Here is a 23728-nt window from a genome sequence, read left to right on the forward strand (position 1 = left end):
AGGTGGAGTGGTTGTTGGAGGTGGAGTGGTTGTTAGAGGTGGAGTAGGTGGACGTGGAGTGGTTGTTGGAGGTGGAGTGGTTGTTGGAGGTGTAGTGGTTGTTGGAGGTGGAGTAGGTGGAGTGGTTGTTGGAGGTGGAATAGGTGGAGTGGTTGTTGGAGGTGGAATAGGTGGAGTGGTTGTTGGAGGTGGAATAGGTGGAGTGGTTGTTGGAGGTGGAGTGGTTGTTGGAGGTGGAGTGGTTGTTGGAGGTGGAGGGGTTGTTGGAGGTGGAGTGGTTGTTGGAGGTGGAGTGGTTGTTGGAGGTGGAGTAGTTGTTGGAGTTGGAGTAGGTGGAGTGGTTGTTGGAGGTGGGGTAGTTGTTGGAGGTGGAGTATGTTGAGGTGGAGTGGTTGTTGGAGGTGGGGTAGTTGTTGGAGGTGGAGTAGGTTGAGGTGGAGTGGTTGTTGGAGGTGGAGGGGTTGTTGGAGGTGGAGTGGTTGTTGGAGGTGGAGTAGTTGTTGGAGGTGGAGTAGGTGGAGTGGTTGTTGGAGGTGGGGTAGTTGTTGGAGGTGGAGTGGTTGTTAGAGGTGGAGTAGGTGGACGTGGAGTGGTTGTTGGAGGTGTAGTGGTTGTTGGAGGTGGAGTAGGTGGAGTGGTTGTTGGAGGTGGAATAGGTGGAGTGGTTGTTGGAGGTGGAATAGGTGGAGTGGTTGTTGGAGGTGGAATAGGTGGAGTGGTTGTTGGAGGTGGAATAGGTGGAGTGGTTGTTGGAGGTCGAATAGGTGGAGTGGTTGTTGGAGGTGGAGTGGTTGTTGGAGGTGGAGTGGTTGTTGGAGGTGGGGTGGTTGTTGGAGGTGGAGTAGTTGTTGGAGGTGGAGTAGGTGGAGTGGTTGTTGGAGGTGGGGTAGTTGTTGGAGGTGGAGTAGGTTGAGGTGGAGTGGTTGTTGGAGGTGGAGGGGTTGTTGGAGGTGGAGTGGTTGTTGGAGGTGGAGTAGTTGTTGGAGGTGGAGTAGGTGGAGTGGTTATTGGAGGTGGGGTAGTTGTTGGAGGTGGAGTAGGTTGAGGTGGAGTGGTTGTTGGAGGTGGAGTGGTTGTTGGAGGTGGAGTGGTTGTTGGAGGTGGAGTGGTTGTTGGAGGTGGAGTGGTTGTTGGAGGTGGAGTGGTTGTTGGAGGTGGAGGGGTTGTTGGAGGTGGAGTGGTTGTTGGAGGTGGAGTGGTTGTTGGAGGTGGAGTAGTTGTTGGAGGTGGAGTAGGTGGAGTGGTTGTTGGAGGTGGGGTAGTTGTTGGAGGTGGAGTAGGTTGAGGTGGAGTGGTTGTTGGAGGTGGGGTAGTTGTTGGAGGTGGAGTAGGTGGAGTGTTTGTTGGAGGTGGAATAGGTGGAGTGGTTGTTGGAGGTGGAGTAGTTGTTAGAGGTGGAGTAGGTTGAGGTGGAGTGGTTGTTGGAGGTGGAATAGGTGGAGTGGTTGTTGGAGATGGAGTGGTTGTTGGAGGTGGAGTGGTTGTTGGAGGTGGAGTAGGTGGAGTCGTTGTTGGAAGTGGAGTAGGTGGAGGTGGAGTGGTTGTTGGAGGTGGAATAGGTGGAGTGGTTGTTGGAGGTGGAGTAGTTGTTGGAGGTGGAGTAGGTGGAGGTGGAGTGGTTGTTGGAGGTGGAATAGGTGGAGTGGTTGTTGGAGGTGGAATAGGTGGAGTGGTTGTTGGAGGTGGAGTAGTTGTTAGAGGTGGAGTGGTTGTTGGAGGTGGAGTGGTTGTTGGAGGTGGAGTGGTTGTTAGAGGTGGAGTAGGTGGACGTGGAGTGGTTGTTGGAGGTGGAGTGGTTGTTGGAGGTGTAGTGGTTGTTGGAGGTGGAGTAGGTGGAGTGGTTGTTGGAGGTGGAATAGGTGGAGTGGTTGTTGGAGGTGGAATAGGTGGAGTGGTTGTTGGATGTGGAATAGGTGGAGTGGTTGTTGGAGGTGGAATAGGTGGAGTGGTTGTTGGAGGTGGAGTGGTTGTTGGAGGTGGAGTGGTTGTTGGAGGTGGAGGGGTTGTTGGAGGTGGAGTGGTTGTTGGAGGTGGAGTGGTTGTTGGAGGTGGAGTGGTTGTTGGAGGTGGAGTAGGTGGAGTGGTTGTTGGAGGTGGGGTAGTTGTTGGAGGTGGAGTAGGTTGAGGTGGAGTGGTTGTTGGAGGTGGGGTAGTTGTTGGAGGTGGAGTAGGTTGAGGTGGAGTGGTTGTTGGAGGTGGAGGGGTTGTTGGAGGTGGAGTGGTTGTTGGAGGTGGAGTGGTTGTTGGAGGTGGAGTAGTTGTTGGAGGTGGAGTAGGTGGAGTGGTTGTTGGAGGTGGGGTAGTTGTTGGAGGTGGAGTAGGTTGAGGTGGAGTGGTTGTTGGAGGTGGAGTGGTTGTTGGAGGTGGAGTGGTTGTTGGAGGTGGAGTGGTTGTTGGAGGTGGAGTGGTTGTTGGAGGTGGAGGGGTTGTTGGAGGTGGAGTAGTTGTTGGAGGTGGAGTAGGTGGAGGTGGAGTGGTTGTTGGAGGTGGAATAGGTGGAGTGGTTGTTGGAGGTGGAGTAGTTGTTAGAGGTGGAGTAGGTGGAGGTGGAGTGGTTGTTGGAGGTGGAATAGGTGGAGTGGTTGTTGGAGGTGGAGTAGGCGGAGTAGGTGGAGTGGTTGTGGTCGTCACCCTAGGGAACAACAACAATTTAGGCATTTAGCAGATGCTCTTAATCCAGAGCGATTTATAGTAAGCAAGAAAAACACATGGTAATACAAGAACATTGACAATCTCACATTGCAAAGTATGTGTTCAGTAATACAGCAATAGCAGCATGTTTTCTCATAGTTGGAATGGATTGCAGAAAATAAAATACTGTGTGATAATTAATTGCAGTACTTGCAATGTAGCAAAGTAGTGCTAAATTGTACTTGCAATACTGTAATTTATCCCCACATAATAAGATATATTGTCCTACTGTGCGGCACATGGATTGTTATGATTATCCGGAGGATGTGTAATCTTTGCTGGCGGAAGTTTTGGACATGGAAGATCACTGCCATTAACAAGAGGAGAAATATCTAGAAGAGAAGAAAAATAATTGTGTCCAGTGGTTCCAACTCAGATATCAATGTAAAGTACAGTATAGAATCCTAAGTAATTAAGTTTTATATCTGGTTTCATGGTCAACTTTGAAGGTGAAATGTTTGCCTAGTAGTCAGTGTGCCTACCTTGGAAGTCGATATGGAAAACCACATTTCCCCCCTTCAGGAAGTCTCTCTCTCTCATTGAACTCAGACTGGCAAAGTACGTTATGCCATACCATGGGTTGGCAAAATAGTTCTCCCCTAGTTCTACACCATTTTGACGAGGGTTGCCCCAAATACCTGTTTACAGATGACAGGTAGAAATGGTAAACAAACACCAAGAAAATACTGTTGAAGATGTCAAGCAACAGGTTTTCAGAACAAATCAGTCCCTCAAACTCACCATCATTGGCATCAGTAACAAAGCTCCTCTGCTTTGTCATCTGCAACTGGATATTGGGGTTCTGATCCAGCAACTGAAAAGTCACCTGCTTCCATGCGCAGGGCCATTGCAGCTGGTCATCGTTCTCACCGGACACCAAACGCACATACAGTCCGATATATCCGTGAATTCTGATAAGTACTGCTACAACCTGGTATGCATAGCCTTCACTGGAATACTGCTTTGGACTATATAGTATATAGGTATAGTTGCCGGGACTGTTGGACAAAACCTGCTCAATGTCATTCATCTGCCAGGTCACATGTGGACACTCCGTCTCGGAGAGGTTGATGTCATCTATGGAGAAGCCTCCTGAAGAGTTACCTGCTCCTTTCTGTGCCTGAAACTCCACTTGGAAGGTCTTGCTGGAATTTAGAGGAACATGGTGGAGCTGCCAATGAGATGTTGGTGAACCTGGAGGAAGGAGTTCCACAATGTAATTGCAACAGTGGTTTAACCCATACAGCTGGTCGCATTTACTATGAAATCGTGCATTTCCCGTCAGTCAGTCAGTGTATCACTCAAAATCCCCATGCATGGGGAAAGCATGACATCATCAGGGATAGAGACCTGATGCCATAGTAAATGTGACCTGCTGTCGCAATCAAGCCCATATATGGAGATCCCTGATGTCATCAATATTGGCCAACAACTCTACTTCTGACCTCAAACCTCAAACCCTTAGATCTCCATATATATGGATATATGTCAGAAGTGTTCTGACCCCAAAGTTATTAATGCGCCAGGCAGCCGGCGAAAACTAGAGTTCTCAACAGACCTGAAAATTAAGGCCCGGCCCTACCTGGGCCCTCATCAAACCATGTACACTCAAGACACTGCCCCCCCCACCCTTATATATATATATGGAGCTGACCTGTTCTGACATTCCATTGATCTGACCTCATACACTCAAGACACGCTCCATATATGGCCAGTACAAAATTCATTCCATATGTTGATCTGAACCCCATGGCAAAGCTCCAGCCCTTGCCCAGCAGTCTGCTGTCACCCAGGTGGATGCGTGCACACGACCTCACCCCTCACTTCTCGCCCTCAGGCGTCTTACTGGTAAAGTATTTTGAAATGAGCTACTGTCGGTGAAGCGAGCCAACGTAGCTCAATGGGGTGATGAAACTGAACGAGCGAATCGTGCACAATGCGCCACATATCAAATAACTTCTTTGACTAGACAATTCAACACAATGGGCACAAGGAATTGACACTCTGCTGATAATAGGAAAATTACAATCACAGATTTGTGGAGTATTAAGACAGAATGAGACCTCTGAGCTTTGAATGCAATATTGTGCGTCATCGAGGCAGCTCCAAATCAGGAGCCCATTCTTTTATCAATCCGCTCCGGAACTACTCTGCCGGGACTGGGAGGTAGACCAATCTGGCGCATGGAAGGACTAGGCTCTCACCAGGTCCACTCCTGCTCACACCAGGTCCAGGACCTGTGCGTTGTACCAGACTCCCAGCACCAGACACTTCATTCAGTAGTGGTAAATTCTTGAGCCGCAATGATTCTGCAGGCTCCACCTGGGCAACGGTGGTGCTGCAGGCTACGCTTGCGGCTTGAATGGCCCTCCTAAAGGCCTCACCAAGGTTTATTTGGGCTTCCTCCTCACATAAGATATAGGCTGGGGCGCCAACCCGTACTGCTCCCGGGTAACCCGGTCAGCCGGGGGGCCGTCTACATTCCGGCTGTCACCCATCTTTACGGTGGTCGTGGTCACCAGACTATACCTGGTTGTCACGTAGTCTATTCCTATGAGTCACTATGAATAGAATACCTAAGAACTAAAATACATCGCATGGATGCACCTGAAAGAAGAGGATGAATAGAAGGAAACTAAAATGACATAACATCACGAAAACAGATGAGCATGTAGATTTTTTGCTGATTGTGTGTGCGTGAGTGTTTTTTCCCCTTTCACAATAGGGCCATAGCCAGAGGCTATTTGGGAGTTCTACAATACTCACTGTAATCCTTGTCTTAATTTAAATTGTATACGATGCAGTTACATGATTTATACTTTACTAATGCTTTTGTTGTGGAAAATGTTGAAGCATATTTTGTGTCTAGTGTTGATTGACATTCTGTCTGTCCATTCGTTTTTCTGTGTATCAATCTGTCCGTCCGTCCTTACCAGTGATCTGTCCCATGAGACGTAGTTTTCCTGTAGAGTCCGACTGGTCCTGGAACTCTCTGATCCAGATGTTGAGCTGGTCTGATGGGCTCCCGCTGTGGTAGTAGTAGAACTGGAGACACTGGACATGACACGTCCTGCTGGGACTCATCTTCATGGTCTGCATCCAGATGGAATCTCCTTCCATGCCAGAGGCTGTGCTAGCATGCATGAAGTAACCTGCATAATGGAACAGTGTTTCTCAAACTTTTACATTTCAAGGTTCATTAGGGTCCCAAACCACACCAATGCAACTCCTTGCAACTGCCCATTTGTATTGACCTGTAGTGTAGGCCTACTTTCCTTGAACTGTACCCATTCTGCATTGTTTGTTACAATTATCAATCAATCAATTGTCATAAAACATTGCAGGCCTTTTGCTCCACCCAAATAATTATTATAAATATGGCATTATTTTGTGAGTTTTCAACTGGTGGTCCGTGGACCACTGGTGGTCCGTGAAGGTATTGAATGTGGTCCCTGACCATGCATGTAGGAAAGTGAAGATTTGTATTTTAATTTATTGTATTGACCACAAGTTGAGAAACAATGCAGTAAATGACCTGATGACGTGATGATGACGCGTCAATATTGTCAGTTACTGGGAAGTCGGACGCCAAGAACTTCCACAGAAAAGGGAGTTAGAATCTCAAGGGAAACTGTACCGGATTGCCTGATTGAGTCACCATTATAAGGAAATGAGCCCATAACTAGATAAAGGTCTCCACCAGGGCAGGTCAGGTTGTGGCCTCCTGGTGGCGCTATAATATTCTTGCCTTGGATGGCAATTGGATGATTTTTTTTCCAAAACGGGCCAATCCTGCAAACGTTGAAAGCCAATGTTAGCCAATTAGGATGAAAAATGATATATCGGACAGATCCGTCTTGAACACATGACTATAGAGATAAGTGTGTAAGCCAATCAGTGTAGAATCTGAGAAATCCAGCAGACTCGTCTTGAGCACATGACTACAGAGATCATGTGGACCGATTTGCGAGATTTGGATTAAATCTGTGCGACTAACATAAGCAATGTGTTTTACAGAAATCGGCCTCATGGTGGCGCTATAACCGGCAGCTCAGACACGTTGCAGAACAAAGGACACAGATATACACACATACACGTACCTACATCGGACCATAAAATACAAACATAAAAATAAACAATACTGTATATGGACCAGGGGGGCAGTCAGCCAGATATTTCGTGAAGCCTCATTTGAAATCGGTAGTTCATATAATGGCCTGTTGTGGCGCTGGACTGGACCCAAAAAGCCCCATAGCTCCATAGAGGCCCATGTATTTTGGCCCAACTTCACCTAGACTGTATTACCTTAATAAACATGGTCATGAATACTTTCTTCTTCCAGTCACTAGTTTAAAGTCTCATTTCTAAAGTCATAATATTCTTTTTGGAAAATTATGGTCCCATTAATTAAAAAAATGACCATAAAGTCGCGTATGTTCTGAGGGGCGTGGCTACCGTTACAGTCTATGATCGGGATTCCCCTCCCACTCAAGAGTCTTCTCCTCCCACTCGAGTCAAAATAAAAACCAACGGAGAAGAAGGGGGGAAGACCCGCCTCGTTGTCTGGGCAGCCAATGACCAGCTGGTACAAAACGGAGCCAGCCAATGGCCAGCTGGTACCAAAAGATGGCGACTTACATCAGGAATTAGCATATTATTACAGGCTTCATTTTACGTTCATGTTAGACCCGGGGAACGCTTTGTCCATATTTTTTACAGTCTATGATATGGACACATGGTGCTTGACAGTCTAGATGGGAAAAGCTACCCAGAGAAAATTTAATAAAAAACAATAATAGTATTAATATCCACAGCAGAAGGTAGAAAGTAAATTAAAAGAAAGTAAATAAACAAGGAATGATGATCCTATCCATCAAGGTTAGTGGTATCACTTCTGTCAAGGAACCCTATGGTCAAGGTGGCAGGCTGGCAGCTAATTGAGGGCCAATAAATCGCAAATATGGATCCCATATTTTATATGGTCTGTTGTGGAGCATAGCAGGCAGGTTAAAAATTCCAACGGCATGCACTGCATGATTATTTTGTGCCAGTCATTCTTTACCTATAGCTGTGGTTGTAGGAAGGCCAGCACAGGTGACGCTCAGGTCACTGTTAGTCCCAGAGGACGTGAAGGTGACAAATCCTGGCTGGTCGCTGCTGATGTGACCGTTGATCCAATCCTGGTACTGAGACACTCTGGCATAGACTCCAGGGAAATTAGGCAGGGCACAACCCTGACCCCAGCTCACTATTCCAGACTGAACCCAGCGAGAACCTTCTTTGCTCACCATTGGGCCTCCTGAATCTCCCTGTCGTGTAGGGAAACACATGCTGTATTAAAACAATGAGATCTCCCACACAGAAAGGACTTATACGTTACATATATGTTAGACATATATGTCTAACATATATGTAACATATAAGTCCTTTCCGTGTGGGCTTTTCCGGGAAGAAATGCTCACAATGAACACAACCATTCAAATGATCACCTGACACGAGTCCTTCCCTCCATCAGTGAAGCCAGCACAGATCATATTGTCAGTGATGGCGCCCACTCCATAGTCACAATTACACTGTCTGTTCCCCACCACTGGAACCTCCACCTCCTGGAGGTTTTGCGGGGAAGGAAGGGCAACTAGGGAGACACAAAGTTAGTTTCATGAGCAAATGATCATATCAAACGTATTTCTTTTCTTTCATCACAGTCACCAAGTTCATTTCTGTATGGAGGTTTCTTTGTTGTATTACTGTAATTCACCTGGTTTGAAATGCTACCATTAAAATGGACCTTTACTGTACTGTACTCACGTCCAGATCCAATTGTACCCCAGCCGGTGATCCAGCTGTCGATGCCACTGTAGAAGGTGCTCCCCGATGCTGCCAGGCATACTGGTCGGATATAGCTGGTAAAAGTCACCGGCGATGAAAGTTTCAGGAGAGCGATGTCATTATTACTAGTAATAGAGTTATAGTCAGGGTGGCGGATGATCTGGCTAACCGACCGAGAGACCTCGTTAGGATTGGATAGTTCTTGACTCTGCCGACCCAGATAAACAGTGAGACCAGATGGTACGGTGTTACTAGGAATAAAGAAAAAAGGCAATCCATAATTAGCACAATATTCACTTTCCTTTTGCAAGTATTAATGAAATGGTCTCAGAGACTCTTGCTGATAATAACACCCCACCTTGCGAAGCAGTGAGCAGCTGACATCACCCATTCATTGTTAATAAGAGATCCTCCACAGAAGTGACTTGGAAAAGTACTAGATGAATGTAGACTGGCCTGCCACGGCCAGCTCCCTGTAGGAGCGTCCTCACCTCCAACTATCCTGGTGTTCAGAGGAGGCTGGCCGCACACTGAGAGAGACACAACCGTCAATTGATCTGGGTTGCAATTAGAGTAATGCATCATTTATGCTCTCTATCATACGATGAAGTATTAATCCCGCACGACACACACACACACACACACACACCTTCCACACCTGTGAACACTTCGGCAATTACCCTGCTCCCTAGAGTATAGAGCGTCGCAGTCCCTCCCCCTTTCAGAACGACGAGTGGCCCAGGAAATGTATCGCAATGCATTTTTCCCATAGGCTTTTCTTAAAGTATTCATTTAAAGACGGTTACGCCGCGGACAAAGCCAACTCGGATCGTGACAAATCATGACAATGAACACAATGTTTTGGGCCGATCAAATAATTTATAAGAAGAAAAACAAAACAAAGTGTTGTCTCCTGCCTTTATCTTCTTTCTAATGATTTGATCGGCCCAAAATATTGTGTCTCATGGTCGCAGGCAACGTATTTCCTGTAGGTGGAGACGACATATCTGCGGTTTCCCCGCACCTCCTTCTACTACAGTGGATGGAAAAGTGACTGATATTAGTCTGCCTCAAACGTTACTCTTTTACCTGCTTTTTACTAACACTAAAGGCCTATTCATAGTCTGGATTTTCGGTGGTGAGCTGACCACCGCGACCACCGCAAAATAACGTTGAGCGGTGGTGAGTAAAAACAGAGAGAAGGGCTGCTCAACGTTATTTCAGCTCCGGTGGTCAGCTCACCAGGCTGGCCAGGGGGAGGCAGTTTAGAGACCAGGATTACTGCATGTTTTTGTGAGGGTACCTACCCTAGGGGACACGGGGAGAACATGCAAACTCCACACAGAAAGGCCCTTTCGCCAACCCCGCCTTCGGGTATGGGCACTGATGACGCGGAGGAGGAAACTGTGAGGCGACAGCACTACCAACTGTGCCACCGTGCCCCAGGAGTTTTTCATAGGCTACAGTTATGTTCTTATAACCTTATTGAGTCTGTAATTCAACCACAATATGCATCAACGGGCTGGGTTAGAAGAAATGAGCAGCCTTAGCAGCGATATTATTGCTCTTTAGCCAGGTAAAAGAAAACTGTACTTACCATCTTGTGAGTTTTGTGAGTGAGCCCCTGAAAAGGAAAGGAAACAAGCTATTCAAAAAATGACCAATTTAAATAATTTACAGCACATTGTTTTGTTCATTGGGACAGAGGGAACAGAGGTTCTGTATACACTGTTTCTAAACGTTTGGGTTCATTTATACATTTACAGTTCTGTTCTTGAGAGATTAAGGTTGGGGTAGCAGAGATAATAGATCCTTGAAATGAAAAAAGGTTTGTTTACTGCTGTACTACATAAAGTGTCATCAGGTTTAGTTATAATACGTCTAAGTGTACAAATGGCTTCAGCTATAGGTGGGTTTTTCTGGCTTGACAGGAAATGTCTTCTTAAGGTACTTAAGGTCCTAGCATGTTTTTTTCTGCATTTTTCATAGAAAGAAAAAAATCTGCAAGGACCTTGCAGATATTATTGCTCTTTAGCCAGGTAAAAGATAACTGTACTTACCATCTTGTGAGTTTTGTGAGTGAGCCCCTGAAAAGGAAAGGAAACAAGCTATTCAAAAAATGACAAATTTAAATAATGTACAGCTAATTGTTTTGTTCATTGGGACAGAGGGAACAGAGGTTTCTAAACGTTTGGGTTTCAGCTATAGGTGGGTTTTTCTGGCTTGACAGGAAATGTCTTCTTAAGGTAGCCTACTTAAGGTCCTAGCATGTGTTTTGTACATTTCAGTTAATTTGTACATTTACAGTTCTGTTCTTGAGAGATTAAGGTTGGGGTAGCAGAGATAAATAAGATTGTATCGTGAGATTCGTGTGTCCGTGGCCTAATGCATATCCTTGAAATGAAAGAAGGTTTGTTTACTGCTGGACTACATAAAGTGTCATCAGGTTTAGTTATAATACGTCTAAGTGTACGAATGGCTTCAGCTATAGGTGGGTTTTTCTGGCTTGACAGGAAATGTCTTCTTGGTACATATGGACAAAGAAAACTTATATGTGATGTATCATGTATTTTATTTTTATTTTTATGTTTTTGCTTATTTCTGTTCTGTTTTTACCAAATACTTGGTGTAGCTTCTGTGTGAGAAGTGAACGTGATATAGTTTATTTATGTTGTTGGTGTCTTATAATCCCATAAGGGATGGGTCTTAACGACAAGACACGAAAATAAAGATGAATTCATTCATTCATTCATACACCTCGGTGTAAACATTCAATCAATCTTTCGGATACTTAAAACGAATTGAAAATTATGTTACAATTCTCAGTCAGGGTGGTGGTCCCTGGTTCATAATCAGTTGAAAACCCCCGATCTATTTGATTTTTTCACTTCATTTTTTCACGGGGAGTCCCCGGGAGGGTCACCGGAACATCCAGACCCCCAGGAACGCGTCCAGGGGGCCGGCCCGATGTTTGTGTGTGTGTGTGTTAGGTTGCGCACAGGTGGTGAAAAAAAACATGCTGTTTTCGAGCTCATACCCACCCTGGCAGGCAGGCATCCACCCACACACACAGCTCCGTAAGGGAGTGGTTGCACCACTCAAAAACATACCACTTTCAGGCCTGACACTAGGTAGGTTAGTGTGGTCAGAGCTCGGACCCCCAGCAGCAGATGTCACCCACTCCCAGCGTCCATCTGTACTCAAACAGCGACTCATTCCACATTCGGTCACATTAGAAAAACCGCAGTACATTATAAATGCAATGGTTGAATCTGTAGGCATTAGAGCATAGAATAGGACACAATTAGGTTGGTCTGTGAATGTTTAGAACACTGTAAATATACGTTTGTACCTGTATTCTTGTGTAACATGTTTAAATAATATGGTCCTTACTGCAGTGATAGAGTCGGTTCAGCTTCAGCACGTCGCTGGAGCTCATTTCCAAACGTTGACCAATCACATTCTGAAACTCTGGGTCTTTGGTGATAATAGTGGGCCCATTCCCATTGGAGAAATCATACTGACGATAGTGCATCACTGAGTAGTAGTCATAAGAGACTCCCTGGGTGCTGCTTCCCTGGGTGCTGCTTAGTTTTGCAAAATTATTCAGTAGACCTAGATGAGACACAAATCCATCATCACACCATAAAATAATTACAGATACATTAAATTAATCAGTATTAATTTAACTCCAAAGAGTGTAGCTACAGTCTTCGGATCGAAATTAACACTAGATTCTAATGTGTAGCAAAATGTGAGAGTAATAGAGCACCGAAGTCTGACGTCACTTTCAGTAGAGGGCGTCAGTCCCCAGGTTCATGTATTTGTTTAGTTGCATTGAAATCACCATAGGAGGAGTTTTAGATTGATTCATATAAGAACTGTGTTTGAAAAATAAACATGTCATCCCGGCCGCTTCACTCACATGGATATGAAGAATCAACTGACTGAGAGAAAACGCTAATGTTACTGCTGCTGAATTAGTTAGATTTTCGCTAGAAGCAGACTGTATCATATATGAGTGACTGACTGTTGCAAACGATACAGAGACACCTCCCTGACAATAACGCCGAGACAGCTTGTTTATTTTTGGACCACAACGCTTATAGTAGACGATATTAAGATCACCCCATGTTATTCTCCATAGAGAAACTACTTCCGTGAACCAGGGGAATCGTCGGGATGAGCGAGTTACGTCAGGACTTCGGTGCTCTATTAAAAGGAACTTTAGATGTTAATAAAACCTTCTTTGATGTTAGCAATGTTAATGGTCACGTAGTCATCTCGGTCTTGTCTGGAGTGTTCATGATAAAAGCCCAGAGCATGGAGAAACTCGTGTTCAGTAATGGCTATTGTACCACATCCTGGCCCAAGACTGAGCGGCTGTCCATCTTCACCAAAGCCTGATTGCCCAATGTAGGACCAACATCTGAACAGGAAAACAAAAAAACATTTAAATTCCACCTGCATTCACATCGCCATAAAGTAGCCAGAAAGAAAATTTAACTTATTATGGCCATCCATGTTATATTGAAGGAAGGACGCACAGACCAGACCAGACCAGACCAGACCAGACCAGACAGACAGACAGACAGACAGACAGACAGACAGACAGACAGACAGACAGACAGACAGACAGACAGACAGACAGACATAAAACCTACCCAGGTGACGCGTGGACAGAAATGTAGTTATCTTCAGAGTCCCTGGGCTTGAAATCAATGCATGACTTCAGTCTGAATTGTTCAAAGGCTCTCAGGCAGACCCCCTTGGAATTCATGTCTTAAATGGTCCAGATGGTGTCATGGTTGTGCAGTAGAAGTGGACGGTCATATCATGCAAGGTTAAAATGAGTCAAATGTCAGGAATCTGTTTTACGGTGATTGCTTTGACTTACCGATAGTGGTGTGTTGTTTTGTCATCACTAAGTCACATCCAGTCAAATCTGATTCAAATCTGATTTATTTTTCAAATCTGATCTTTTGGCCCGACTGTTCACACTGCATTTGCAAGTGACCAGATCGGATCTGTCACAGATCTGTGTGTTCAGACTGGCAGCCAAATCTAGCCTGAATCAGATCTGTGCCACATCAAGATTGAAATCTGATTTGTTTAAATGAGTCTAAATGCAGACAGGTCACATACAATTCACATGGAATCAGATTTTTTCCAATGTGACTTGAGCCACATTCAGAGGTGGTTTCAAATCTCATTCAAATCTGATTTTAGGAGATCTGTCTCAGTCTGAACGCAACAACCTAATCTAAATCTAAATCTGAATGACTGCATCTCTTTACTTTTTAGATAAGATGTACAAAACATAGTGTTGTGCCACACTATTGTAATGATCAAATGGTTGGACCTGCATGCTATTGGTTATGAAACCATATAATCCTCTGTGATAAATAATTAATCTCTGACTGAGAGTGTAAATATTACAAAATAATAGTACATATCTGTATAATTATGTAGTCAGCTTTGTATTTACCAAGGGTCTGTCTCAGAACATAGGGTACTGGGATTGGCCATTGCCGACTGATGGTGTTTCTCTGATATGTCTGAAATCAAGAAAAACATGTATTTAGTTTTTGTGTTTTATTACATAACATTTAAATGGTATGTATTAGTTTGTCTGTAGACTGTATACTACTGTTGTAGGCCTGGCCTTAGTGGCCTATAACACATTTAATTTGGACAACAACGTTTCCTTATTCTATCTTATGTAACTTTAAAGTACTGTAATCTCACACACGCAATGTCATGTATGTGTCAATTACCTCAAGTAATTGCCTTTACTTATAGTCCTCAGGGCAGGGGTCTGAACTAGGCCCCCTCCCTTGACCTAAAAAAGCCAATCTACAACTGATGAATATGAGATTCCATAATTCTGCAATATTACATGCCCTTGTGTTCTAGAGTTGAGTAGACCTATTTTTGGAATTAGCACCTAGGGTGTCGGCCTTCTCAGGGTGATATATCCTGGTGCCGAATTCCGGTGGCTAGCCTATCTGTATAACAAAGGAGTTTGTTGACATGAAGAAAACAGACGGGTTGATCAAAGACTTTGGTTTTACATATGCAATAAATGTCGACACCCCACGCCAATGTACAGTGCTTAAGTAGTGACCATTTGGTCAGTTGGGGCGCAAGCCTTGTGAGGAGACGTCAGCCACTTTGCTGGCTGGCGTGAGTCTGTCTAACTCTATGCTGTAAGCTGTACTCCGTTGAAATAAACAACTCGTGGAACATCGAATCTCGTCTGTCTGCCTTGCACATTCTCTCCTCTGTATGGTATAAAATATACTTCTGTAACTGTTTAAATTGTAGTGATTTTATGCAATATTAATCTCACCTCCCTGATGTCACCAAATGTTAAGTCTAAACCTGTAACGAGAACATAGAAAATGGATGACACCACGTAATCGTATACACATAGTTCACTTCATTTGAATTCCATTTTGTTTAACATTTTGTTACCCTCGTTGATTTCAGTAATGTCCTTGCCATCGCCAATATCTAGAGCAACAGAGAGATGATACAACATTGTGAAACCGACAGAAACAACGGTATGTAACACTGACCAGATAGATGCCGTAGGCTGACTGGAATAAAAATCCAAATAAAGTATGCCTATTGGGCCTATTTAAACCCATTTCAACAACTGAAATAACATAATTTAGTTAATGAATATAAGCTTACCATGGATTGTTTCAGGCTGAGAGGGGGGGGGGGGGGGGATTGGGATTTATTAAAATATAGATTTATAAACAAAATACAGTTTAAAAATCATTCTGGATTTATAAAAAGTCTGTGTCAGTCAATAAACTGTTACAAAGCACAAAATATAGTAGACAGGCTGTAGGTATTCTTTCTGAATTCATTAAGGTTAGGCTTATTCTTTATGATCTTAAATAATTGACATGCTTATTTTCATAATAGTAAGTAAGTGTATGTAAATTCCTTTCCGGACTAGTGTATAAAAATGTTTTACTCTTACCCTGGAGAATGATGAATAACACAGCACAAGAAGTATAAAAGTATTCATCCTATTCACAGTCCCTTGGTCAGGCATAGCTTTTAAAAACTGGAACACTGTATGGAATTATTATTAATTAATAATTATTATTATAATTATTAGCATTAGTATAGCAGTAGTAGTAGTTATTCAAGTAATAATTTTAATCAAAAGTTATTTTATTAAACTAAGCTGCAATATTATTCAGTTCTAAATCTAAATTTTGTAGTTAATTTTTTGATTTATTAAATTGAATTCAATGACATTTAATTAAAGGTTAATATTACCATGTTGCAAGCCTTCATGTAGACTATGTTTGTCTGTTGCTCAGCAGAATATTTAGGTCTGTGTGGTACAGTTCTGTACGCCGTGCTTATAAGCAGTCTATTTCTGGATAGCCCAAACAGGTTTCAATTAAACAACAATACGGATGACATACCAAATGAGCAATGTCAAAATATTTCACTCATTCTTGAGATGAGTAGAAAAGTGTCCCACACATAAGAGCCTTATTTATGTTAAAAATAAATTAATTCATAAAAATAAAAGCACTTGCAAAGTTAAATGCAATACAGGTGTATTCTTATGACATCAATTTCATTATATATTTTTTCATATGCCATCTGAATTAGTTAAAAGCGGGCTCTGTACCCAAAAATGCCTGTATTTAGCCTGTCCTCAGCAAGTAGTCACAATCACATCAATATGGTCAAAGGCATTATCCATTATCCACATTATCTCAACTGTAATCAATCAGATACTGTATGCATTTTATTATGATACACCTTTCTTCAAAATCCCAATATCAAAACATATATTACTTATTGAAGAGTAAAACCAACATTCAGAAAATTACACAATAATGTATTTTCTAACAATACTAATGATCTCTGAGAATCTGAGAACATCTGTCCAGAAGTTCTCTAGGTTGGTACAGAAACTTGTGGGATACATTTGTTGCAAAGGAGATATTATTATTTAATTTAAAACCGGATGTTCATCAAAGAGTCTCTTTTTAGAAGTCGTGGTAAAATGTACAGAAGGATGTTCGGAAAGTGTTCGGAAGGATAAAAGAGCTGAGAATTTGTGTTCTATATTCACTGTGGTTTAGTCATGTGTGCAAGGCTGCATAACATTAAAAAAACAGTCTGTGCTGTAGATGTTTGTCATCAATCATTTTAAAATGCTACAAGAATGTGAAAGCACATTTTAACAAAAAATGATGATGACAGATTTATGTGTTGCGGTGATGACTGTCTGACACCAGCTTCATGGTTCAGATGCTCAAACTGGTCCAATGGCGGCAGGTGCTTTATCAAGCACAATGGTGCTATGCAGACTTCTGTCGATGATGACTGGGGGAAAAATATCATTTGGAGATGCAATGAATACTTGGGAGATAAAATAAATACAATAAATACAATAATTATGTAATTGGTTTGTTAAAAACAAATACAATATCTGGAATATTTCTACAATTTTCTGATGAGCCTTTAAATATTTTCAACATACTGTACCATTTCTATTTTGGGAATGTCATTATAGGTGAACATTGTTGTGCAATATTCCCATCATTGTCTTGTGAATGTGATTGAGCCCGATCTTTTTCTTTTGTTTCCTTCTTAATTATATAGTCTGTGCTGTAGGTGTTTGTCATAATTTTAAAATGCTACAAGGATGTGAAAGCACATTTTAACGACATATCTGATTGAGGTGTTCCAACGTGTCAAACTGGTTTGACACATGAGGGGAAGGACGTAGGAATAATTTATCTTAATAGATGCTTGACGTGTTGGTTGTTTCATGACCAGATTGATGAGATCATGATCATGATCAGATTGAAATGCCAACATTTGCCTGATAAAGACCTAAAGTAAAGGGTCGAAATGTTGCAGATGTTTTGCCAATTAAATAAAGTACGTCTACTATGGAGCTCTACAAACAAGTGTATGGATGTTTCTTCTTTCTCTTTGATGTTTGCCTTGATACCGTGACGTCCAGCACCTGGCCTAAATACAGGCAAAAGATGTGCACACAATGTAGCTTAACGTGCTCAACACTGGTTTTAATTATTTATTTGATGGGGGTTTTTTTTCAGTAAGAATTGAGGCTTGAATACCTGCACGTATGTAGCCTACTGTAGCTGACCTAACACTGCAAAACAGTAAATCATAGCTAATACGCCTATTAATTAACTTCAATAGACCTATTGCTTACTCCACTGTACGTGCAGGTATTTGAGCCTCAATTCTTACTAGAAAGAAACATCAAATAAATAATTAAAACCAGTGTTGGGCAAGTTAAGCTACATGCTAGCTAGCTGACCCTCACCCAACACAACGTTATGTCAAATGTGTGACAACCAGTTGCCATATTCTCAGTTAATTGTTGTTCATGTTATCCAGAAGCAGTTTGTGGACTTACTGTGCACCACATGGGCTCTTATTGGCATGGTTCTTTGTAGTGAAGTTGGTTGGCTTAACCTTGGGACATGGGAGTGAGGGTTCATTCTGCAGATTTGAAATATCTGGAGATAAAACACATACAGTTAAATGAGACAGTTAAAAGACATGGTAAAGGCCCAGGCCGTAGCGTAACGGTCTGGGCACCGGACTGGTGATCCAGTCGCGGTGTGCCGCGGGTTCGACTCCCGGACCCGACACGGCCTTTACCGCATGTCATCCCCCCATCTCTCTCCCGTTTCCTGTCAGCCTACTTTCTATCCCTTAAAAAATCAATAAAGGCGTAAGCCGCAAAAAAAAAATATCTAAAAAAAAAAGACATGGTAAAGTTAAAGGTAAAATATGCATGGTAGCCGTGGTGATCTAGTGTAAGGAATCAACTCAATATTGAATATGAGTAACAAACTACTAAGCACTTATAATTGCTGAAAGCTAGCTGTGCTGTTGAAAATTAAAATATAACAATTTATTATACCTTGCATTGACAAGAGGAAAATAGCACTGCCACCCTTCAGATAATTTCTAGATCTCAGTAGGTCGAGGGTGAAGACTGAGTCATAGCCAAACCCGGGGTTTACATACAATCTCTCTCCATTGACTCTTCTGAGTTTTCCAACTTTACGAGGGTTGTCAGATTCCTCTGGAAAAAATGGAAAATACATACAAGAATATCAGCAGAGACTGTAACACAGTAGTTGACAAATAATATTGCAGCCATTATTTGCTTGAGACATAGGGCTCCATTTCCGTTCAATCTTTCTAAATACACAGTCTCTAAATCCCTAAAACACCTCCATTACCAACCCGCCAATGACCACAACTCTAGCCGTAAATACCGGTGTCGGCTAAATAGATAGCGGGTGACGCAGCTGGACCAAAATACCATTAAGGGACAGAGCAAGGTCCTATACTCGTAATTTTCGGGCAGTGGCTGCATTGCGGGCTGCGTCGCGGAAAACAGATCATCTGGTATCATATGGCCTTAATGATAACAGATCTCTTGAGTTACTGCATTTCAAACGATTTCCCTCCACAGCACCTAAACAGCTCATAACAGATGTTACACTCACTTTCTGACGGATCAGTGGTAATGGTGATCTGTTTAGACATCTGCTGCTGAATGTGAGGCTCCTGGTCCAGCAGTACAACAGTCACTTGCCTCCATGGGCATGGCCACTCAAGCCTGTCGTCATTATCACCTGACACCAGCTGCACGTAAACCCCAAAGAACAGTTCTTTGAGAATAACGGTCACTATGTAGGCATAGCCTTCGGGAGAATATGTCAGAGGGCTGTGCAGGTACGTATTGAAATCGCTGGTCTTCAACAATTTATCCAAGTCCTTGATCTGCCATACACGATGTGGGCACTCAGTCTCAGACAGGTTGATGTCATCGATGGAGATGCCTCCCGAGGAGATACCTGCTCCTATGCGCACCTCGAATTCCACCTGGAAGGTCTTGTTGGCATCAAGAGGAACATAGTGAATTTGCCAGTCAGACATCGGCGGATCTGAACTAGAAGGGTCTAAACTAATCCCGTCTTCCTCCTGCTCGTCCCTCTCAGAAGCAATCTGTCCCATGAGGCGGGGCATTCCCATGGAATCCCCTTCGTTCTGGAACTCTCTGATCCAGATGTTGAGCTGGTCGGATGGGCTCCCGCTGTGATAGTAGTAGAACTGGAGACACTGGACGTGGCAAGTCCTCCTGGGTCTGAATTTCTTGGTCTCCAGCCATGCAGAATCCCCTTTCTGGCCAGATGCACTGCTGAAGTGCATAAAGTATCCTGTGTGGACAAAGTTTCAGTTTAGACTATTTTCAACAAATGTCTGGTGTTCAAATTTCAAGAGGGGGAATGGGGGTTGGAATTAGTACTGTATTGAGGTTGATGCATGTTTTTTTTGTTGTTTGTGTTTCTCAAATGCACACATTTTGTAATGTTATCGTCCTAGTATATCAATGTCCTATATCTATAAATCTATAAATATCTGTGGATGTGCACCTGTCTGTCTCTCCTATCCAGAGGGGATGCTTTTAGTATGACAAAAGTGGTGTATTTTGATTGGGCCTTTTGACTCAAACTTTAGGTGTTGCAGCTGTCCATGCTCAAACATACAAATACAGACATACTTGCATACATACATACTGTACACTACATACACACATTTATGTGTAATGGAGCAGTTAGGCACCGCTCAACAATACACAGGGAAGACATATTTGAATATTATAACCACACCGGGGGGAATAATGTTAACACACACAGAAAACCGATAAAGTATACAAAACTATGGCACTCCATTCTTTAAATGAAATTAACAATGTGACTCCTTTCCGTGTGCTGCTACCTTGTCGTGGTTGAGAGGCTTGCGCGCCTCTGTGACTCAGAAAGCTTTACCGGAGGAGACAAATGTGACTGTGTTTGTGTAAGATGAAGGTCTTATTAGCAAAAACTGTCAGAAACTTGCCAAAAATGTTGCTCTTTGTAAAGAGCAACATTTTCTGACAGTGACCCAAGCTTCTTTGTTTTTCAAAGATAACCTTTTTAAGATGAAGGTCTTACCCTGGGTTTTGTTACCCCCACTGATGTCCATGAGGGTGTGATCAGCGGAAGGCCCTCCAGCAGCTGCCGTCATCCTCCTCCAGCCTAATGAGCTGTGTGTGCAGTGACTCATCCCACACACATTACCATGGTTAAAGTCACAATGCTGCAGGAACGATATGGATGTATCTGTGGCAATCAAGCAATATATCAATGAATAAAATAGAAAAATTATACATTTCAGTTACTTTTTCTACTCAAACGTTTGGACAAATAATAACAAAAAATTATAAAAAAAACAGCATGAAATCTGCCATTCCTTACTACAGTTATATAGTCGGTTCAACTTGAGGACATCATTGGAGCTCATCTCTATACGCTGACCAATCTTATTCTGGTATTGTGGAAGCTTTGTTACAATGGTGTATCCGTTGTTTTTGCTCCAGAATTTGGGCCCGTAGTGCATGACTGAAGTATAATCATACGGCGTCCCAAGTGTTGTTGTTGTTCTTTTAGACACCTTTTTGAAATTGTGCTCGTGACCTGTAGGTGAGATTGTTATACATATGAAACAAGTCCTGTAAATTGCTTGTATCGTTACAATGTTTTGTAACGTTTTTCTGACTGAATTCAGGTTTGGAGGCAATTATTATCGAGACAACATTACATGCAACAAAGTAAATAGTGTAATGATGTCAAATCTCATTCAAGTCGATGAAGGTGTCAAACCAAACCTTCTTCAATGTTGTCATAGACTATGGTGATATGCTCATCTCTGTCATATCTGGACTGTTCATGCCAGAAGCCCAGAGCATGGAGAAACTCATGTTCAACTATGGCAAGATATCCGCATCCTTCACCAATAGAGACCTCCTGGCCACCTTTAATTAGTTTGGAAATATAGGCGGCACACCTGTAATGGAGAGAAGAGTGGGTCAGGAATCTCATAATGGACCAACTGACAAACGAGGACGCTCTAGGTCCCCGAAAAGGTCAATAATGTTAATGTATGTGTAAGGGGGAAAAAAGTATCACCCATGATTCTTTTCCACGCTAAGGTAGTATTCTTGAGAAACCCTGGGCTTGAAGTCAACACACGATTTCAACCTGAAATGTTCAAAGGCCTGCAGAATGACCCCTTTTGTGTCCACCGCTGTGTGCTCATGGAAAATACAATATCGAATGGTCAACCAACTGATCTACCATGCATGAATCTTGTCAGTCAAATGTTCACTGTTGGTCATAGCTTTATCCATGCATGCCTTTACAGTTTCGAAACCATTAAAGGTAGGGAAGTGATTATTTATTTTATTTTTTATTTCCTTTTTAATTTAATGCTCTGATATTGCTGCAAAGCAGGGCCCAAAAGGTAGGTAGAGATCTTTAAAAATAAAATCTACAGTATATAACAATGAGTATAGAGCTATTTAACCTTTAAACAATCACTTACTGTGCCTTTAATACCGATAATAGTAGAAATAATAACAAAACAATAATAGGATCAAGAGGAATGTATTGCTAACTTACAAAGACTTTCTTCAAGCACATAAGGAACTGGGAGATCCCAAACAGCATTTATATCCAAAACTGCATTCCTTTTTTTCCTTCTTTTAGTCTAAATGTTGAGTAGAAATGAAAATTACAGTAGGAAAAGGAAAACCAACAACAGCTACCTGACAAAATTGATACATTTCAGATATTGTTTATAAAGAACAACAAATGTTAAGTCTTACTTGTACATTGTTGGCTTGCAGGATATCACCTTCAAACAAATCTAGGTCTAAATGAGTAAAAAATACATTTGCTGTTGTGAGTCATGAAGTTCAATTATGATGTTTTTCAAATGGAACATCTCAATTCTGTCCTGTACGTGTCATCAAGGACACAGAGATACACATTGATCAAAACAACTTTCTTTTTGATTCAGTGATATATCTATCTATATTTAGCCACAGCTGTACAATGCAACTTAACCACTTCTGTAGATCATTTGACTAAATGATTATGTTTGTCCATGTAGAGCCGCCGTACTTCGGTGGGCGTTGCAGGTAGGCTACCAGTGTTTTGAGTGACAGGTTCCTGCACGTCATGAGCCAGTTGTAATGTTACCCTCTGTATGTGGAGAAGGCAATAAACCAGCAGTCTGATAAACCCGTCTGATTCTTATCCTCTGCCCTACAACTGGACTAGTTTTACAACTTCCAAGCTGGCATCCCCGTTTTGTGCATAGGCAATTGTCAAAATTGATCTATAAACTCACAGCACGTCACATTGCAACTGTGAGCATGTAGGTCGACTATTTTCATCACACGACAAAGTATAATGGGGCTTAAGTAAACTCACCCTTGTTTATCTCATTTATTTCCAAATCGTCATCAGCAATATCTTAAGAAAATGAGACACGAGTTACTTATTTGGGAGCTACAGTAAGTATATAATTCATCTTCTGATGTTTCTCTGTAAGCACGTAGTAATGTTATTCCATGAAGGCCAAATACAACAATTTATTCTATATTAAAAAAGATCTCACCTCTAAACACCGGTTCAACAGATTTGTGATGGATAGAATGGATCTGAATGGAATAAATTGAATCATAATTACATGAACAGCATTTTGAAAATCAATCTCCAATAACATAGGCATACATGATGTGAATATATATTATTTGTGGTGGACTGCAAATGGAATGGAATCCATATAAGAATGTAACAGATTTTTCTACTCCACTGAAAAGTTGACTTTCTGATACCAACAAGGCTTTTACTTCTTACCTTCGAGAGGTGCATAATGGTTAACACAAGAACAATGTTAATGTACATTGTTGTAATTGTCCGTCTCCAGGTTTTCACAAAGTATATAGACTACTATATAGGCTGATGAAAACAGAATCCCTGTGTCACTATGGGATCAACAGAACTAAAGGCTTACGAATAGAATTATTTGAATCCTGAATCTTCAATGCTAAATAGTGATCCGTTTATTGCAGAGCATGTCCAATTGAGTCCACCTCAAAAGATCCTTGGAGCAAAACTGGAATATTTGACTTTGTAGCCTTCGTAGCCAGATCCGCAAAAACTCTTTTATTTACATATTATCCTCTAGCTATTTACATTATTTGTGACACAGCTCATAGCCACGAACAAACATTACTCATTTTCTGCAAGCAAGTCACTCAGTTCATATTGCAAAT

At 42.3% G+C, this 23728-nt stretch overlaps 6 protein-coding genes across 6 annotated transcripts in view; all 6 read right to left on the reverse strand.

Annotated features, from left to right (window-relative positions):
- LOC310855724 (uncharacterized protein) overlaps window positions 1-23728 on the reverse strand; it is a 61670-nt gene that overhangs the window by 25310 nt on the left and 12632 nt on the right. The window lies entirely within an intron of this gene.
- Window positions 3297-5838, reverse strand: LOC310856019 (meprin A subunit beta-like; the record flags this gene model as incomplete). The annotated part of the gene is made up of 3 exons (XM_083761233.1): window positions 5625-5838; window positions 3452-3885; window positions 3297-3329 (listed from the first exon to the last, which is right to left on the reverse strand). The coding sequence occupies exons 1-3, from the start codon at window positions 5833-5835 to the stop codon at window positions 3297-3299; spliced, it is 678 nt and encodes a 225-aa protein (XP_083617359.1). The 5' UTR covers window positions 5836-5838.
- Window positions 7743-11891, reverse strand: LOC310856020 (serine protease 33-like; the record flags this gene model as incomplete). The annotated part of the gene is made up of 6 exons (XM_083761234.1): window positions 7743-8000; window positions 8181-8326; window positions 8500-8771; window positions 8879-9050; window positions 10118-10165; window positions 11873-11891. The coding sequence occupies 6 exons, from the start codon at window positions 11889-11891 to the stop codon at window positions 7743-7745; spliced, it is 915 nt and encodes a 304-aa protein (XP_083617360.1).
- Window positions 11894-15874, reverse strand: LOC310856021 (meprin A subunit beta-like; the record flags this gene model as incomplete). Its single annotated transcript, XM_083761235.1, has 9 exons — window positions 15800-15874; window positions 15518-15612; window positions 15220-15235; window positions 14998-15036; window positions 14873-14904; window positions 14009-14078; window positions 13185-13302; window positions 12765-12949; window positions 11894-12135 (listed from the first exon to the last, which is right to left on the reverse strand). Exons 2-9 carry the CDS (start codon window positions 15590-15592, stop codon window positions 11894-11896), a joined length of 777 nt encoding a protein of 258 aa, XP_083617361.1. The 5' UTR covers window positions 15593-15612; window positions 15800-15874.
- On the reverse strand, window positions 17956-21003 carry LOC310856022 (meprin A subunit beta-like; the record flags this gene model as incomplete). Its single annotated transcript, XM_083761236.1, has 4 exons — window positions 17956-18062; window positions 18473-18637; window positions 19068-19781; window positions 20862-21003. 4 exons carry the CDS (start codon window positions 21001-21003, stop codon window positions 17956-17958), a joined length of 1128 nt encoding a protein of 375 aa, XP_083617362.1.
- On the reverse strand, window positions 21261-21793 carry LOC310856023 (meprin A subunit beta-like; the record flags this gene model as incomplete). The annotated part of the gene is made up of 3 exons (XM_083761237.1): window positions 21261-21450; window positions 21573-21690; window positions 21772-21793. The coding sequence occupies 3 exons, from the start codon at window positions 21791-21793 to the stop codon at window positions 21261-21263; spliced, it is 330 nt and encodes a 109-aa protein (XP_083617363.1).

This window comes from Protomyctophum parallelum, assembly GCF_964188405.1.
Source record: "Protomyctophum parallelum genome assembly, chromosome: 3".
NCBI classification, from domain to species: Eukaryota; Metazoa; Chordata; class Actinopteri; order Myctophiformes; family Myctophidae; genus Protomyctophum; species Protomyctophum parallelum.